This window comes from Phallusia mammillata, chromosome 1, assembly GCF_965637545.1.
Source record: "Phallusia mammillata chromosome 1, kaPhaMamm4.hap1.1, whole genome shotgun sequence".
Taxonomy (NCBI): Eukaryota; Metazoa; Chordata; class Ascidiacea; order Phlebobranchia; family Ascidiidae; genus Phallusia; species Phallusia mammillata.
In genome coordinates, this window is record NC_137252.1 from 35,931,374 (window position 1) to 35,951,066 (window position 19,693).

The 19,693-nt window shown below is 40.1% G+C and overlaps 3 protein-coding genes across 3 annotated transcripts in view; 2 read left to right on the plus strand and 1 right to left on the minus strand.

The window, feature by feature from the left end:
- The window catches only part of LOC145222841 (voltage-gated inwardly rectifying potassium channel KCNH2-like), a 46,819-nt gene that overhangs the window by 3,439 nt on the left and 23,687 nt on the right, over positions 1-19,693 (minus strand). The gene's annotated exons all lie outside the window — the stretch shown is intronic.
- Positions 1,865-10,752, plus strand: LOC145238541 (uncharacterized). The gene is made up of 6 exons (XM_080101747.1): positions 1,865-2,114; positions 2,244-2,413; positions 8,247-9,106; positions 9,267-9,389; positions 9,581-9,625; positions 10,013-10,752. Exons 1-6 carry the CDS (start codon positions 2,085-2,087, stop codon positions 10,750-10,752), a joined length of 1,968 nt encoding a protein of 655 aa, XP_079957873.1. The 5' UTR covers positions 1,865-2,084.
- LOC145238593 (uncharacterized) lies at positions 12,032-18,619 on the plus strand. Its single transcript, XM_080101813.1, has 9 exons — positions 12,032-12,065; positions 12,567-12,689; positions 13,122-13,850; positions 15,626-15,670; positions 15,986-16,839; positions 17,849-17,998; positions 18,094-18,194; positions 18,265-18,456; positions 18,607-18,619. Exons 1-9 carry the CDS (start codon positions 12,032-12,034, stop codon positions 18,617-18,619), a joined length of 2,241 nt encoding a protein of 746 aa, XP_079957939.1.

Here is a 19,693-nt window from a genome sequence, read left to right on the forward strand (position 1 = left end):
CGACGCGGTCAGTGTGAGAGACCGAACCTGCAGGGGGGGCAAACTGACGTCACACCCACTCCGAGCCCACAGGAGAGGTTCTCTCCCCAACATTTTGTGTGTGGCTCTGGTGCGCCACTAGGTGATTCCAGAACGCCTTCTCCAATGGCAACCAGGCATCCATCTCTGCATCTTCTTCACCATTCGTCCTTATCAGCAGGAGATCCGAGCGAGGATTTAGCATCCACGCCCTCTAGGAGAATCAGTCTTCCGTGCCGCTTCCTCACACAAGTACATTTACCGAGCTCACCGAGGAACAACTGGATGAGGGAAGCGTCGTTTTCCGACAACTCGACGAATCTATCGCCTCCTAATCCCCAACATCCGGGTGTCCGGAGCCGACCCACCAGAGAGCGTGACATCATTGAAACTGATGACTTCACTTACATCATCAGACCACGTGGTCGACGTGTTATCTGACTTTTATTCGTGTTTCAACATTTACAATCTCAATAGTTTTAAATCACTGAAGTTGCATTTTATAAGTTTACATTTAAATAACTTTAAAACCTTGCCTGAAAAAGTAACTTCCAATATATTTCACTTTGTTAGAATATTCAAGGCTTGAAGTCGTTTTGTTGTTATCGTTTGTACAGTGTGAACAACACTTTTGAAATTTCTGCTACAAGTTTTAAATAACTTTCAAAAATCTGTGAACATTTTAAAGTAAATATGGTTTGCCGTTAGGTGGAATCAAAGCGTTACTTTGTTACAACTTTGCTTGTTTGAAACCTACCGATGCTGTGTGTTGGTATTGCTGTTGGTTGAAATTATTTTGCCCATGTGTTTAATGTTGTTCATTTAGGCGGCAAAGTAACAATCAATTGATTGGTAAATTGTTGGCAAACTTAATAAAAACTCTTTAGTTTATTCAAGTATTGGTCAGAATAAATCCACGTTAATGAGGTTGTCATATTTAAATCCTTGTCGCTAGAGCAGTGATCTAAACTTCAGCTTGTCGGCGTCCGTTCGAATTTACTAAACAGTGTTTGCACCCTCTTCTGTATTTTTACGTAACCCACTATTATTCCCAAGCCCTAATGATTCAGCTTTCCCCGCAAGCCTTGGAAATCTGTTCCTAGTCAAGAACCTCTGTGCAAGAGAAATCAGATTATTTTCTCTGTGTATCCCCACCAATAGCATACATGTAAGAGACTTGCTAACTGAAGTACGGCTCGCTGCTGTTGCTTCAAACTGTGTTGCTCATAGCCCGCTATAGTGTGGATTAAGTTTTAGTGTTGTGGCGACTTGCGACTTCACGCAAAAACTCTCCAAGGAACTTTATTTCCTGGTAAAAAAGTGTAAGTATACATGGTGATGCAACAAAATTCCACAATTAACTTAAATCACGTATACTCGTAAACGTCTTCACCTGATCATAATTGGTCCCCATTAAAAAAGCTTGTACATCACTGTATTAACCAATTGAACTGGGACAAGGAAAACATTTCCGTCTTGGGCATTTAAATGGATGGCTACTTGATAGTTATTGCGACATTGTGGATAATTTGCACATAATTGCGATCATTATAAACTCGTCTTTACGGTTCATGCTCGGTATTATTTGTTGGCGTGCCTTTAATAATAATAAATGTTTTGGGATGCGAACATACAGTGCAAGGCTTTGGGTTGTTTTGTCGCCACATGATGCTCCTTAATCGCAGTGATAGCAAAACACCAGTATTGTGTCCTTTGTACAGCCTACATAGCGTTTTGTTTCTGCGACCCAACGATAGAAACAAGAGCCCAGACACGCTTGTGGCGTCACACTGCCTGAAACAAGGCTCTATATCACGTCAGAGAGCCCGGTGTCAGCGCACAAAGGCAGGAGTAAATTCGCAGGTTTCAAGTTGCGGAGTCGGTTGTTCGCGTTCAGATCGTTTACAAAAGTTGCGACACCGAACAATCCATGTCATTGTGACGTTGTATCCATGGTAACTGTTGTGATAAAGCCGATCGATCTGCAGTCGAATAGGAAGTATTCAGTCGAGCCCAACAGAGTGAAATACTGAAAATCGCAAGATTCACGATAACAATCGTCAACCATGGCAAGCGCTCAACCAAGTCAACCTAATGTAAGTATTTTGGACCGAACACAATCTGATTCAGCATAATTATGTTTGCATGTGTGACTTTGCACGTTTTAAGCGGATTTTGGGGCGATCTTTGTGCAGTCAGTTTGTAAATCCATTTATTTTTTGCAGTTGCGTGAATTTGAGGCTGATGATATTCTGTGTGACCCAAAGTCAAGTATTGTGGGTTCTGGAAGTTTCGGAGTGGTTCTCGTCGGAAAACATAGAAAACTCGACAAAGTTGCTGTTAAAGTAATGGAATGCCATGGCGGGGTGCAAACTAAGAAACTGTTTAAAAATACGTAAGTTGTTTACAACTTTGGTTTGCTAAATCCGTAAATGTTTTACAACAAAAGGAGTATTTGACCTATTACGTCTCATCAGTGCAGCTGGTGACGAGAGATCGGAATCGAGTCACACTATTATGCGACAAATTCTCTGGGCATCACAAGGATTTTTCATGCATTAAATTTGCTCAATGTACGGCCGATCTCTCGTCACCAGTTGCACTGATAAGACGTAATAGGTCAGAACAGTGTGCATTGTCTGCAGCTTATCATTTATTGACTCTATGCTTTTACAAAAAGGGGTATTATTTTACGATGCATGGATTGATTTATATTGTTGTGTTAAGTACAGGAGTAGCGTAGCAACGGACCTTGTCAAACCTAGAAACATAAAAAAAAAATGCAAAAACTTAAGACGGTGTAAGGCAGCAGTCCCTTCGTAAAATTGGCCACGTTCTTCGAACCGCGTAACAGGTCACCTCTGTGTATTCTCAGTAATTATCGCAGTTACACACTGTCAAAACGAATGTATTTAATTGCCGAACTGGAAGACAAAACGACCCACACAGATGTAACTCTATCGGTGGCAAAGCTGTGACAAAATATACACACGTCATTACACCATTATGACAGCTCAATACAATTAGGGTTGGTACGACAATACTGTGTCGGCGTCGATACCTGATACCATTGCAGTGTCTGTACTCGCCCGCTACTTAGGCGGTATCAAGTCCTATACCTTTTATACGAAACTAAAACGTGCTTTAGCCCAGGGGTCCGCAACCTTTTTCCTACTGCGGTCCGTTTTTAAAACTGAATTTTTATCGCAGACCGGCCTTCAAAAAACCACAAATATTTAGCAATAGAAACGTCTAAATTAGTTTATCACCCCCGGGATACATGGACAAAATGTTTTAAAGCATTTAACCCGAAAAATTATACGGCCCGGTAACGAACTCATCGCAGACCGGCGTTTGCCGACCACTGTGTTAGCCTGTCTCTGCCGCACCATTTAAAAAAATCATTCTCTATGTAGGTGAGACGTTTGCTGTTCTTTGTTGAAACATATGAGAAGTGCCGAATAAACGATTTGCCGAATCACTAATCTATACGACGATTTCGTATTTAAGTAATTTGTTACGGCAGGAGATAAAACTAAAATTAATCACGTTTTCGCCATACTTCAGAATTGTCGAACACTGACGCTCTAACACTGACACAAGAAACATAGAAACGATATTAAACCACGCTACAGTTCGCGCATGCGCAGATGTAACAAAACGATCAAACACTTGTTGTTCAATGTACTTAAGCGTGTTACATAATGTTCTGTTACGGAATTATTTCAGCAGGCCTGATAAATCGATCTTATGCACCAAGCCTGCTTATTTAATTCGCAACCGGTCCAGAACCCTGCAATAACGGCTTACCACTGAAGCCAATTACTCCCACACACTGGTTTAGCTTATGGGCGCGGACTTATATTTAAAACAATGTAAAAGCAAAGTTACACCGGGCACGTGGCAACCCACCACCAATACTAACACCGACACCACCACGTTTCACGGCGCCCATAGAAAAAGCCATCTCGTCGTGGGGAAGCAGCGAAGGTGCCACAACGAAATAGCATGAAAACAAAGTGATGGCGATAAAAACCAACAAGCAAATAAAATTTCGCTACAGTTCCATAAACAATTAATAGGAGCGCAAAGAAAATTTCTGATACTCCAAATTCCACTGGGCTGCAGAGCCGCAAAACGTCATCTAGAAGTGACCTAACAGCCACTGGGCCGTCATGTACTTACACAAGCTGTCTCTTCGGCAGGAACAATTAAACACAACTTGTGAATACTCCGCGTATCATTTTACTTCAATCGTCTTTTGTGATGGCCGACCACCAAAAGTGTTTGCTTTCCTGAGCTTGTGGTTTGGGTTAAGTGGAGTTTTATCATCAACGTCCAAGGTGACCGGTGTCAGCGGACGAGAATTCAGAATTGATTCAACTTCCGACAGCAGAGTTTGTAGTTGATCATCAGTGAGCGTCCGTTCGTTTGTCAAAGCTGAAAGTATGCGCCTTGCCGAACGGGTCATCCGCTCCCTGGCTCCTACCATGTGACTAGCGCTGGGCGGGTTAAAGGTCCATTGTATTTTCTTCTGCTTCAAGTGTTCTTCAATCTGGTGCTAGTTCCAGTTTCGATTTCCATCCTTTAGAACACGTTTCGCACCAACCAGGTTGGTGCCGTTATCCGAGTACATGTGTAAAACCACACCTCGTCGCGAAACAATACGCTGTACGCAATACAAACAAACTTCCCATTTTCGAAGTTTTTTGGGTGGCATCTTCGTCATCCCACTCAATTTCTTGCCGACATAATTTTCGACATAAACTTCAAACCACTGGAACCACGATCCCAAGCCGATCAAACAATGATCTGGAGAGTGACAGCTGCTCGGTTGGTAAACTATCCAAAACCTGTTAGACAACCATTTTGTCAAAACCGAAACCCGCCTTTCGCAAGTAGTTCGTTGACTATTACCAAAGTTGACTATTAGTAGCGGAGACAAGCGGATCCAATTCACTGCCAATTTCGTTGAAACACAAACAAAAAACTAAAGACAACAAAAGTCACTGGCAGCTTGTCGTAACAAAATGCAACACAGCTTGGGGACGAAGCTGCGCCAAACAGGTGAACCTTCATTCTGTGCGAAATTGAAGTTTTAGACAGATCGCCTCCTGGGCACCATAAAAAATGATGGCAATCGCGGTAATTGATAAAACGTGGCTACAATATCGGCCCCAAGAGTAATGGACTCCTTGCGAAATAAACTTTTTTCCAAGTCGAGGGCTTGCATCAGAGCATGATTCAGTGACAAACCACGATTTGAGCAGCGCAATCAAATACAACGCGGAGTTTACCTAGCTTGTTGGGATTCAGAACACCGTGATGGGGAATGTACCAAACACGGCAATCTAAAGTTGTTAAGTCGGACCGGGTTCGGGCTTAGATTTTATTAAAAATGTGCTTGATTCGGGCCTGACTTTACATTCTGTGTCAGTATCTTTTTGAATAAATTTTACTAGCTTATGTAGCGAGTTGCTGGACCTGACCTAATATCAAACAGCCCTGGAACGCATTGTTTAAGGCCAATTGTCTCTTGTTGTCTTTTAGTCTTTCTTGAGGCGTTCAATGTATAGGCCTGTCAATCAACTTTCGGGCCGGGTTTCGGGCTCCAATTTCAAGTTTGTTACAAGTCTGCCGCGATCTGTACGTAAATCCTCATAGAAAATTTCTTCAGCGTATCCTTATCAGTAATGGTTTGAGTTTGCTCTGCATATTTTGTCTTCATTCTATCATCCTTTGCCAAGCGGCGCTTCAGGCAACCCAAACGTTTTGTCGCCATTTTCAAATTGTCGGGCTTATTTTGGTGGTCATGTCGTCAGGGCAGGGCGGGCAATTCATAGTGTCCATCAAACAACTTAGTAGAACCCTTCACATTCCGATACATTCTTCAATCTTCGGTCGAAAATGGAGTATCCAACATGTCCCCATTTTTTTGCAGTAGGCAATAAATCTCCTTCATCGCTCAAGAACACGGCGTGAGCATTTTTGACAGCAGATGCGAAATGGACACGGGCAGTGGGATTTTTTGATTCGAAGGTTTGTCCAAGCAAAGACCAACCCGAAGGCGTCCTCAAAGCACCCGGGTCAGAGTTGTAACCTGGCTAGAAATTGGAGCCCGAATCCAAATCGTTTTTGAGAAACCCGATTAAGCCCGAGCCCGGCCCGACTTACAACTCTGACCTGGGCAATAACCATATCCTGAGTGGATAGACTTTAGGCGATGTGCGACAGGAATATTGGCTCCAATCAATAACGTAACCGATCCTCCTGGCACGTTGCATAACCTCAAGTCTTGCAAAGAACGATGCGCTCTTAACGTCTGTGTGTCTGGCACAACGTTTAGCATCACAGGAATTTTGTTGACCACGACAACCTCAGAAAAATTGCTTCTCCGCCACCTAGCGGTTTAACTGCAACGGATATCGTAACAGTGCTGAAATGACGAGGCGTCGTTGGCGTATTTGAAATAATTTGTTTATGTTTGCCGCCGGCTCCTTATTTATCCATTAATTTACATTCACAAAATGTAGTAGTGGACCCCTGGTCCAGACAGCATATGTGGAGATTGCTGTGTTTCCATGTCGCACAACAACTGGAACAACATTCAGGTATACGCTCGCAGCATTCACACTGGCACTGTACTCCTGCGTCTGAATCACGGTACAAGCAGGATTTCCGTTGTCGATGAAATACGGCTTAGCTCTAAAGGCCGGATCGTGTAAGAGATGGTGATGGGACGTTCCTGTACAGCCCTCAACTTTGCAGGTACTTGTTGCGTTGCAATCACTGGCAATGTGATCACCCTTAAGACATCTAAAACACAGCCCTTTTGTACGAACAAACCTTCGCCGCTCTAAGTATGTCTTTTCCTTAAAGGCAGGAAAGTCGTACACTACATGTGGGTAGGCGCACAATACACATCTTACAGAATTCGCTTGTTGACTCTTTTCACCAATAAACTTGGTCAACGCAGCAAAGTTCGCTTTTCTTCCTGTCTTCTTCTATACATCGGTGGCCTCGCAATCCACTCATCACGCTGTGGCACCGGAAGCTTTCTTGCAACGGTTAGCATTATCTCCATCAAGTCTACACTAGATGCATATCTTATATAATGCAAGGCCCAGCTACATTTTCTAGTAACAGCATTTAAATATGAAAGTTTTTTACTACATGTCTGGGTAAAAACCGTTTTTCAGGGTAATCGTGATCAACAGGTCTCGGTAGCGCAATCTCTTTGTACTCCCATTGGATCGCTTGCAGGCTTTGGTCTGCGAAACCTTTCTTGGGCATTTCTGCATGCTTTCTGTTCGAAGTCGGAGTCAAGCGTAGATAGAAAGTCCTTTAGCGGAATTTATTTGGAGAGGTGGCCAAATAAAAAACAGGTCACCTCTGTGCTTCTCAGTAATTTCTACATGTACGCGCCCAGCAGAACACCAATATCACACCCCAAAACGAGTTGCTTTTAATTGGCGAATACGGTGACACTACGACGTCTTACAGTGCAAACTCGGTCAAGTTAAAAAGCAGTTTTTCAACTTTGAGAAATGGCCCACAGATGTAACTCAATCGGTGCCAAAGCTGTGACAAAATATACACACGTCCATTATGACGTCACAGCATGTTACGATACACTCGCCAGCACGTACTTGCAGTCAAGACAAATTTGTCGTTGATTGCTTGTCACTAGAGTGCAATATTTACATTCAAAGTCACAATAACATCGGATACGTTTGATAAGAATGACAAGAAACAAAGCAATGCACGATAAATCGTGTATAACATAAAGTTGCATGAACCACCAATAATAGAGCAGACAAATTATGCACATGGTTCTCTGCATAAAATTTCACATAATCCATTTTACGTCACTATAGTAAACATCGAAACGTATACGTTACGTATACACTGTATACAGTGTTCCCAGGGATTTAAAAAATAATAATATCAAGGTAAAATTCGGCTTTTTATTTTTAACCTGACGATTTATGGGCTGTTTGTGAAAAAGGCCGTTTATTTTATTGAATTTACCTGGCAGTACGACTGAAGATAGAAGTACCAGGGCGGCTTGTCTGACCTCTGGGTCTGATGTTTAAGGGGCGGCAGCTTATTTTCTAAATATTGCATTCCTAGTTTCCGTAACCCTTGAATAGCACAACGACAAAGCCATGATTCGAAATCACAACTATAAGACGTTAAATCAAAATAGTCTTACTTAATTTCAACAGAGTAATGAAAGAACTAGGCAAGCTGCAATCTGCTCAAACTGAAAGCGTAGTGAGGACATATGGCTGGTTGACGCTACCTTATGGCATGGGAATTGTCATGCAGTATTATGAAGGTGGTAACCTCAGAGATTTCCTTCTCAATGACGAAATCACCAAAGGAATTCCACTCCGTGTTCGTCAGTTGGTCGAAACAGCGGACGGAATAGCTTTCATCCACAACTTGCCTGATCACAAATTGGTTCATAACGACGTGAAACCTGAAAACATCTTGCTGACGAGAGATCTGCACGCAAGATTGGCAGATTTTGGCTCGGCCAAGCTTGCTGCCACAACTGGATCAACAACTGTTCGACTTCCAGACACTGGAGAGAAGGTTCAATTCACAGCTCTATACACCGCTCCAGAAAAACTTAAAAAAGTTACAATGCCGCCTAAACAAGAGCACGACGTGTATGGGTTTGGCTTGGTAATTCATATGTCTCTCACTTGTGAAGGGCCTTATCCACCAGCAGAAATAAATACCCTGACGAACGCCATCATCAACGGAGAGCGACCAAACTGTGATGCGATTGATGATTTGAAAGCAAGTCTCAACCACAACGACGAAAAAGCAGAAGTCGAAGTGATGGAAGAAGAAATGAAAAGATGCTGGGAGCACGATCCAACAAAACGTCCAGATATAACTGAAGTTAGAGACAAATTTCAGAGTTTAGTTGACGCACAAAACCCAGCAGCGATTCTGGAACAAGTGACAAATTCTGTGAGGCAAATGGATTTGAAAGTTGAAAGACCAGCTGAGAATCAACTCGTTCCGATTCGCCAGTTTTCACCACGTGACCAAACATTTCTGACACCAATAGGTAAAACCGAATGTTGGTTGCATAAATACACACTAAACTTGCAAATAACAAAAATTTCCACCAATTATTGTTTTGTCGATTTTATTACGCGATGACGTCATGTATATACGTCACTTCCGTCATTCAAGTGTCTTTACAACTGATGTTTTTTGATTGACAGAATCGAGCAGACCAGCAGTCAACATCGACCTTCCCAGCGCATCACATGACACCCCACGAGGTCAAAGTTCACGACCACAACAGATGGAAGCAGCGCATGACGTCACATCACCACAACAACAAGGTATTTTGTCTATTGCGTAATTGTGACCATAACTCTCCCGTTTTGCTGATGTCCAAATCAAAATTTGTAAGTCCTAGGTGAAAACATCCGGTTTTGTTAATTCAATTAGTTTAACTGGACGTGGCTGAATTGTATGCGTGCGTTGTTTTTAAAATTTAGACAAACCAAAACCAAAAATGCTTATATTTTAGATGACGTCACTAGCACAGACCTCGATGAAATATTTCAACCCAAAAGTAAGTTTTCCTCGTTTCTGTTTCTTCCTGTTTTCACTTGTTTTGTAATTACCGTATTTACTCGATGATAAGCCCCGCTTTGTAGTGTCAGGTACTATTGGTTTATAACACTCTTATATGGTTTCTAAAATTTTATTGTACAAATATTTGTCATCAAATGTAAGTCACGCAAATAATTGTGCCCAGCAGAGCATACATTGACGGGTGAAGCCAACATGCATCAGAAATTGAAAAGCGAAATTAAACGAAAAGCAGGGGGTGGTAATGATTATAATAATTATTAAAGTGTAAGCCGCCCTCGATTGTAAGTCGCACAGACTGTACGGTCAAAAACTATATGCCTCACATTCGAATAAATAGGATATAAATACGATTTTTGTTTTTCAGTTGGAAGCAACGAAAAATCCCAGTTGGTTCAGAAATACTCAGATTCTGTGAAACGGGGAAAATACAACGAAGCAAATTTGATAAAACAACAACTTTCAAGGTTAATTGAAGGTCAAGTCAAAACCACAGCAAATGAATTGGAAACTTATGCTGTAAAACTTCGAAATGCGAAGAAATATACCGAGTCGATCCTGTTCTGCCATATTGCATCAGATTTCTATGCAAAGCAACAAAGTCCCGATGACTCAGCGAGAGGTGTAAAGGGTTGTGCGTTGGAATTGGGTAAAACAAACAAATCAATGATAAACAGTGATGTCACAAACAAACCCATTGTGGAAGATCACGTGATCCCCTTGATCGCTGGCATGCGTCACCAGATTCAAACTCTACCACAAGTCGACGACAAAATTCGATGTGTATGTGAGGCCAGGTGTTTGCATTACATTGAATACAGTCTATGTTTGATCGGCTCCCATCAACTGGAGGAAGAAACTATCAGGAAAGGAATAAGTTTGTTGAAACGCAAGTTTGGAGATGATGCAGCCAAATATGGAGTCTATGGTCTCTTGTTGAACAACCTTGGGTTTGTTTGCGAAAAAACATCACGTGATAAGGAGGCCGTGAAGTATTACACAGAAGCAATTGAAGCTACCAGAAAATGTGAAGATTTGACCGAAGAAAGGCGAAAGCGACACATGGACACAACCCAAAACAATTTGCGGATAAAACGTAAGACGTGAAAATTGAAAAAAAACGAGAAATTTTTAGGGCTTAGAACTTGAAAGTGAAATCAAACCCCAATAAGTCGCAGTTTTCCGGTGATTCTGTCCAACGTATTCCAAAACCCAGTGCATAAACCTTAGGCCAGTGGTTTACAACCAGGGCCTATAGCCCCTCCAGGGGGGTCACAAGCTGTGTTCCTGGGGCCACGGGTGTAGATTCACCAGAAACACCCACTAAAATCCATTTTCTTCTTAACTTTATTTCCTAATTTAATCGACTATTTAACAAACTATTTGTCTGTATTGAGGTCTTTTACGATTACGGATTCTTGTTTATTCTATTCGATCTGTTTGAAGCAGAAATTAGTACTGAATTCCAACATGTGTTTGGCATTAACATTTTAATTTGGGGGGCACAGGTCCTACAGGGTTACTTAAAGGGGGCACGAGGCCCAAAAGTTACTTTTAGGGGGCCACGGTTAACGAAAGGTTGAGAACCACTGCCTTAGGCCAAACAGCAACAACGGATATACACAGTATTTTCACAAAATATATATTTCACGAAATGCCATTGGCATTTTCAGTAGCGATGCACCGAAGTTTCGGTTGGCCCAAACGGTTCAGCCGAATATGTGTTTTCTAATGTTTCGGCCTAAACTTTTTTAAATATTCGACCGAAACCGAACTTTTTGATTGCTCGAAATTAATGCCAAAACTTCGGATATCCCCAATATAAAATTCATGAATTAACTAATTGTTGCATCTAAAAAATGCGAGCCACGTTTTCTGCAAACGATTAGATGGTTAGTAAAGCTTACGCTTTGTGAAAGGGATTTTAGATTGTCCTCTACCAGTTTACTTGCATTACCAACACAAGGTTCAGTTGAAAACATTCATAGGAAAGGGGACAGTGGGTTCTAATACGGGTAAAAATTTCAGGTTTCGACCCAAATCTTTTTAAGCTGGTTCCATGCATCACTAACCTTTAGTTCCTGTAATTGAATACAACGTTGGTGTAAAAGCGACAAAATACCTAAACATTGAGACTATAAAGACTGTTGTAGGTTTTGGCCAAAAACACAAAGACGTAGATGTGTAGTAAAGATATTCTTGAATGATGCTGGGATGAAAGTGGCAATGAAACATTTTAAAACAATTGGACAAATGCTACCAAAACTTAAAGATACCACGATATCACAACATCGTACATGTATTGTTTACCAGACGTCGTACATGTATGATTCACCAGCCAAATCTAAATTCACCCCTTAAAGAACATAAAGTGGCAGTTAAAAACATGGAAATTAAAAAGTCTACCTTATGCGGACACGGTTTAGAATGCAACCGCACCATTAATTGGAAGAATGCTCAAGTTTCTTAAAACCCCACCACATATCGGACATTAGTTGGATTGTGGCGCACCCACCTCTTTGTTCACATTTGATTATTTTATCATACCCCACTGCGCATGCACATTTTCGCTTGTGTGCTCGCAATATATCATTCATTGCTCTGATGAAGCCCTACAGTTCTCGTAGTCAAAACGTCAGCAAAAATACAAGTTCTTACAAAACAACTAGTATTTTGTTTAAACATTACACCAGTTGAATGCACAGTTGCACCACAAACCGTATGATTTTGGGCATTAAGTCGATAACTGTAACTTTGACTAACGGGGCACAAAACATGCAAACAACGAAATATTTCCACCCCAACAAATAATAAACAGTTTGAAAAATTACGTTTTGTCGCTGTTTAAACACGATGACGTCATGTATCTACGTCAGTTACGCCTTGAAGTGTGTTTACAACCGATGTTTGTTGATTGACAGAATCGAGCAGACCAGCAAGCAACATCGACCTTCCCAGCACATCACGTGACAACCCACGAGGTCAAAGTTCACGACCACAACAGATGAAAGCAGCACATGACGTCACATCACCACACCAACGAGGTATTTTAAGTAATTGTGCTTTTCACGGTTCCACTTTGCCTACGCTATGCGTGAATAAGTTTGTTACATCATATTGCAAGTTCTAAAATTCGTCACAAGCAAAAGAAGTCAAGTAGTTTAACTAAACGTTACTGACCCGGCCTAATAAATTATATTTGTGCGTTTATTTTATAAGTGGGAGAAAAACACAGAAATTTTATTAATGATTTTTCTTACCATTTTGTGAAAATTAGTTATATTTGCCGATAAATATTGTGCGTCGTTGATTGGTTTTGATAAAAAACATCATTCAAACAAATTTGTTCATTTTTATAAATGGCGTCACTAGCACAGACCTCGATGAAATATTTGAACCCGAAAGTAAGTTTTCCTCGTTTCTGTTTCTTCCTGTTTCTACTTGTTTTGTATATTTATTTACTTTATTGTTTTTAGTTGGAAGCAACGAAAAATCCCGGTTGGTTCAGAAATACTCAGATTCTCTGAAACGGCGAAAATACAACGAAGCAAATTTAATAAAACAACAACTTTCAAGGTTAATTGAAGGTCAATTCAAAACCACAGCAAATGAATTGAAAACTTATGCTGTAAAACTTCGAAATGCGAAGAAATATCCCGAGTCGATCCTGTTCTGCCATATTGCATCAGATTTCTATGCAAAGCAACAAATTCCCGATGACGCAGCGAGAGGTGTAAAGAATTGTGCGTGGCAATTGATGAAAACAAACGAATCAATGATGGACAATGACGTCACAAACAAACCCATTGTGCAAGATTACGTGACCCCCTTGATCGCTGGCATGCGTCACCAGATTCACACTCTACCACAAGTCGACGACAAAATTCGATGTGTATGTGAGGCCGAGTGTTTGCATTGCATTGAATACAGTCTAGGTTTGATCGGCTCCCATCAACTGGAGGAAGAAACTATCAGGGAAGCAATAAGTTTGTTGAAACGCAAGTTTGGAGATGATGCAGCCAAATATCGAGTCTACGGTGTCTTGTTGATCAACCTTGGGTTCGTTTGCGGGAAAACATCACGTGATAAGGCGGCCGTGAAATATTACACAGAAGCAATTGAAGCTTTCATAAAATGTGAGGATTTAACCGAGGAACAGCTGAAGCCACACATGGACACAACCCAAAACAATTTGCAGATAAAACGTAAGACGTGAAAATTGAAAACAAACGTGAAATTTTTAGTACTTAGAACTTGAAAGTGAAATCAAACCCCAATAAGTCGCAGTTTTCCGGTGATTCTGTCCAACGTATTCCAAAACCCAGTGCATAAACCTTAGGCCAGTGGTTTACAACCAGGGCCTATAGCCCCTCCAGGGGGGTCACAAGCTGTGTTCCTGGGGCCACGGGTGTAGATTCACCAGAAACTGCCACTAAAATCCATTTTCTTCTTAACTTTATTTCCTAATTTAATCGACTATTTAACAAACTATTTGTCTATTTTGAGGTCTTTTACGATTACGGATTCTTGTTTATTCTATTCGATCTGTTTGAAGCCGAAATTAGTACTGAATTCCAACATGTGTTTGCCATTTTAATTTGGGGGGCACAGGTCCTACATGGTAACTTAAAGGGGGCACGAGACCCAAAAGTTACTTTTAGGGAGTCACGGTCCACGAAAGGTTGAGAACCACTGCGTTAGGCCAAACAGCAACAACGGATATACACAGTATTTTCACAAAATATATATTTCACCAAATGCCATTGGCATTTTCAGTAGCGATGCACCGAAGTTTCGGTTGGCCCAAACGGTTCAGCCGAATATGTGTTTTCTAATGTTTCGGCCTAAACTTTTTTAAATATTCGACCGAAACCGAACTTTTTGATTGCTCGAAATTAATGCCAAAACTTCGGATATCCCCAATATAAAATCATGAATTAACTAATTGTTGCATCTAAAAAATGCGAGCCACGTTTTCTGCAAACTATTGGATGGTTAGTAAAGCTTACGCATTGTGAAAGGGATTTTAGATTGTCCTCTACCAGTTTACTTGCATTAATAACGCAAGGTTCAGTTGAAAACATCCATAGGAAAGGGGACAATAGGGGCTAATACGGGTAAAAATTTCGGTTTCGACCCAAATCTTTTCAAGCGGTTTCCATGCATCACTAACCTTTAGTTCCTGTAATTGAATAGAACACTGGTGTAAAAAGCGACAAAATACCTAAACATTGAGACTATAAAGACTGCTGCAGGTTTTGGCCAAAGACGTTGATGTGTAGGAAAGATATTCTTGAACGATGCTGGGGTGAACGTGGCAATAAAACCTTTTAAAACAATTGGACAGATGCTACCAAAACTTAATGATACCACGATACCACAACATCGTACATGTATTATTCACCAGCCAAATCTAAATTCACCCCTTAAAGAACATAAAGTGGCAGTCAAAAACATAAGAGTTAAAATGTCCACCTTATGCGAACACGTTTTAGAATGCGACTGCACCATTAATTGGAAGAATGCTCAAATTTCTTAAATCCCCACCACACATTGGACATCAGTTGGATTGTAGCGAACGCAACTCTTCACGGAAAGCCTTTGTTCACATTTGATTATTTTATCATATCCCACTGCGCATGCACATTTTCGCTTGTGTGCTCGCAATATATCATTCATTGCTCTGATGAAGCCCTACAGTTCTGATAGTCGGAACGTCAGCAAAAAATACAAAAATAAGTTCTCACAAAACAACTAGTATTTTGTTTAAACATTACACAAGTTGCCTACGTCATGAGTGAATAAGTTTCCACTTTGCCTACGTCATGAGTGAATAAGTTTGTTACGTCACATTGCAAGTTCTGAAATTCGTCACAAGCGAAAGAAGTCAAGTAGTTTAACTAAACGTGACTGACTGCCCCTACCTAAGAAACTATATGTGTGCGTTGTTTTTCGTCACAAAAAAATGGTTATTTTTTAGATGACGTCACTGGCGTAGCCCTCAAAAAAATATTTGAACCAAAAAGTAAGTTTTTCTCGTTTCGTTTTCTTCCTATTTTTATTTGTTTTGCAATTACAAAATTTACTGCTACAGAGTACAACTATCTGTCAACAATTGCTATTCACGCAAATAATTGCACCCAGCAGAGCGTATGTTGACTTGTAAAGCCAACATGTAAAATAATTTTGAACCCGAAATAAATCGAAAAGCAGGAGTGTATAAATAATATCGGTATGATATTAAAATGTAATCCGTCCTTGATCATAGGCCTCACAAACTAGAAGGTAAATACTTTGTAAGCCTTACAATGGAATAAATATGATATTTTTTGTTTTTCAGTTGGAAGCAACGAAAAATCCCAGTTGGTTCAGAAATACTCAGATTCTCTGAAACGGGGAAAATACGACGAAGCACATTTAACAAAACAGCAACTTTTAAGGTTAATTGAAGTTCAAGTCAAAACCACAGCAAATGAATTGGAAACTTATGCTGTAAAACTTCGAAATGCGAAGAAATATCCCGAGTCGATCTTGTTCTGCCATATTGCATCAGATTTCTATGCAAAGCAACGAAGTCCCGATGACGCAGCGAGAGGTGTAAAGAGTTGTGCGTGGCAATTGAGGAAAACAAACGAATCAATGATGGACAGTGACGTCACAAACAAACCCATTGTGAGCGATCACGTGATCCCCTTAATCGCTCACATGCGTCACCAGATTCAAACTCTACCACAAGTCGACGACAAAATTCGATGTTTATGTGAGGCCAGGTGTTTGCATTACATTGAATACAGTCTAGGTTTGATCGGCTCCCATCAACTGAGGGAAGAACCTATCAGGGAAGGAATAAGTTTGTTGAAACGCAAGTTTGGAGATGATGCAGACACATATGAAGTCTTCCGTGTCTTGTTGTACAACCTCGGGGACGTATGCGGGAAAACATCACGTGATAAGGAGGCCTTGAAATATTTCACGGAAGCAATTGAACAGGTCGGTTTTGCACACTGGTTAAACTTTTTTAACTTTTTGTCCTATATCAAACAGAAACAATTTGTTCACACCGATTCACAAACCATCGGTTCAGATGGAGGAACACTATCAGCTGGTGGTTGTCAAGTTAAAATTCCTAAAGATGCCTGTGATGAGGAAGTTAGAATTGTCATCACTTCACATTATGGATACGGAAACTCAACGGTAACATATGGAACTTATAACTTTAAAATATGCGCCGGGACAAACTGCTAAGATTTACATAATTGATAAGTTTAAACAGGGGTGCCCAACCCGTGGTCGATTTTAGACTGATTTTAAGGCGATCGCGAGGGATGCAGATAATAATAAAAAATATATAGTGGTTTTGTAACACATTTTTGAGAAGTATCCCTTTACATAAATAATGACGTGCTTATGCTATGCTCACACTACCAATGCTCAGAAGGCTCATTGTTACGTCACAAATGTGACAGATGCAGTGGTAGTTGTTACTTTGTTCTGGTAGTTGCTCTCTTTATTTTAATTAAAATAAGTGGTTTGGTCTAAACGTTTTGCTCAATATTGTATTTTAAAGATTAGCATAGGATCAAGTTAACAAATAGCGCTTATTGCACTGTAAAACAAACCTATTTTAAACCACAATAAAACGTAAACCTTAGAAGAGAAAAATGCGAATTATCATAATGGTCTTGTATTATATAGCTAATTTGTATTGGAACGGCAGATCATCAGATCCCGAGAGTTTGAATACCTCAAAATGCGATCTTGAGGCAAGAAAGGTTGAGCGTCCCTGAGTTAAAAGTTACACTGATTACAAGGCAATTTGCCCACAGAACTTCAAGCATAAAAGTTGTAGATTTGATTCTTGATTTTGTTTTAGTGTTCCCGGAAACATGTGGTATATTTACTCTTACCGAGCAAATCCAGTCCAACCACCAATTCTTAAACAAGTTTTCGTGCTAAATAAAACAATAGAACACATATATTAACAGTTATACGTAAATTTCTACTTAGTGTTTGAAGAAACAAACAAAATTTAAACACACATGTGTTGTAATCATAGAAACTGACTTGTATGCAAGATTATCTGTTTAGTTATAGTTGTTGGCAATGCAGTGATTTCCAATAGCAGATAATAGATATTTTTTTCTCATGTGAATTGAAACACAAGCAAACAGTTAACATCTGACTATTGTTTTTATTTTTAAAGAATCTGCTAGAAAACAGATTGAATGGTTTCCATGGCCGTCTCACCCCGATGTTAAAATGTGAACCAGAAGGTTTCAAGTTTAAAAAACCCATAGAAATCACACTTCCTACCTGCTACCGGAATGTTACAGAACCTCCTGTTTCTGTCAGAGTAAGTGAGCTTGTTTCTGAGTGAATAGGCAATGTTTTGTACAAGAATTTACTTTTTTTTCTTTTGTCTTATTTTAACATTTTTTTTAAATAAAGGTCTGTCAGAAAACAAATGAATCCGACTGGGAGATCTTGACAGAGTGCTTGATGGACCAAATGACGCAATCCTTCACTTTTCAAACTGAGCACTTTAGCTAGTATGTCTTTCACACTGTTCAGTTTGTTACATATAAGTTTACATAACTAATTGAAACCCTTTGTGTACAGCTATGAAGTGATCTGTGCTTTTGGAAAGTTTATTGGTTTATGGAAAGAGAGAGCAATCATCCTAGTCCTTGCTCCCGCCGAGGAAGACTTTGTTTCTGAAATTGTGGCATGTGTGTTTATTTGTGACAACATTGAATCTGCAAACAATGTGAAGGACTACAACATACTTTACAAGAACATTAGCATACTGAGGTCAATATTTAAAAACGAAAATACAGTACAATTTCTTGTTAGTGGTGATAATTTGTTAAAGATGCATACTACAAAAAAGAACCATAATTATTATAAACAGGATTTTTTAGGATAGTTACTAAACCCTTAATCATTCTCTTGTGTTTTAAGTTATTTTACATGACCCACTCTGTAGGATGTATTATGTCTAATTTATGTTGTTTGTGAAGTCCGCGGACGTGAAGGAATGTGTCTAATTTTTTTTCTTAATGCAGCAATAAAGAAAAAGGTGGCCACATCCAACTAAGTGCTCAAAACACAAACGCAAATCCGGAGAAATCTGATTTTACACTGGCAGTGGGAAATGTCAGTGATTCCTGGGAGTTTCTCCTGACACGGACGGACAGTGAAAACTGGAAACACGGACATAAAAAGGTTACGTTGGAAATATGTTCTGAAGATCCAAATCTACAGTGTACAAAATATGTTTTCTTGAAGAAAAATAATTTTGGTAAGTTTGTGTCCTGTGCCTGGTTGTATTTCAAAAAACGCGGCGGTGTAGAGCAGTAGGTCACTAATTTGCTTCGCGCATGGTCACAATTAGAAATCAGCTGCTTTAACTAGACTCTTCGACTTCAAATCGGTTCAGCAAAGTCACGAGGCGCTATAACGACGGGTGTGCAGGAGGCATAATTAACTATTGGCGCACTTGTTGTTACCCATATGATCACGTGATTACGCTTATGTCATGCGCTTTGCAACGTCTTACCAGCAGCTAATGTTTCCGACTTTAAAAACAAAAAACATTTAACGGTCATGGCATTAGGGACCCATTGGGAGCATGGAATTGTCTGTTAATATCGCAAAAACAGTGAGGAAATCCCAAAACATATGACGTTTGGGTCATTTCTTAACCAAACATAAAAATGCAGTGAGTAAACGCTGCAAAGTTAAACTGTTGTATTGCAAAATTGCAGGTAGTTTAAATGGGATTTGAAAATTAATCACCCAGTGTTCCAACTTTGTTTGCTAGGGTGCCTGTTTTTGCAGTTGTTTTAGGTTAACAAACGTTACATATTTGTACAGTAGGGAGTCTATGTCAGTCCTCTACCACCAAACAAATCAAATTGCCTCAACATGCTTACAACATTGTTACTCCTGCTGAAGGCAACAAATCACTAAACAAAATTGTTACAATCAATTTTTAACGTTATGCTAATTCTTCTGTCTTTGTGGATTTTTATGTGTTTAGTCCCAA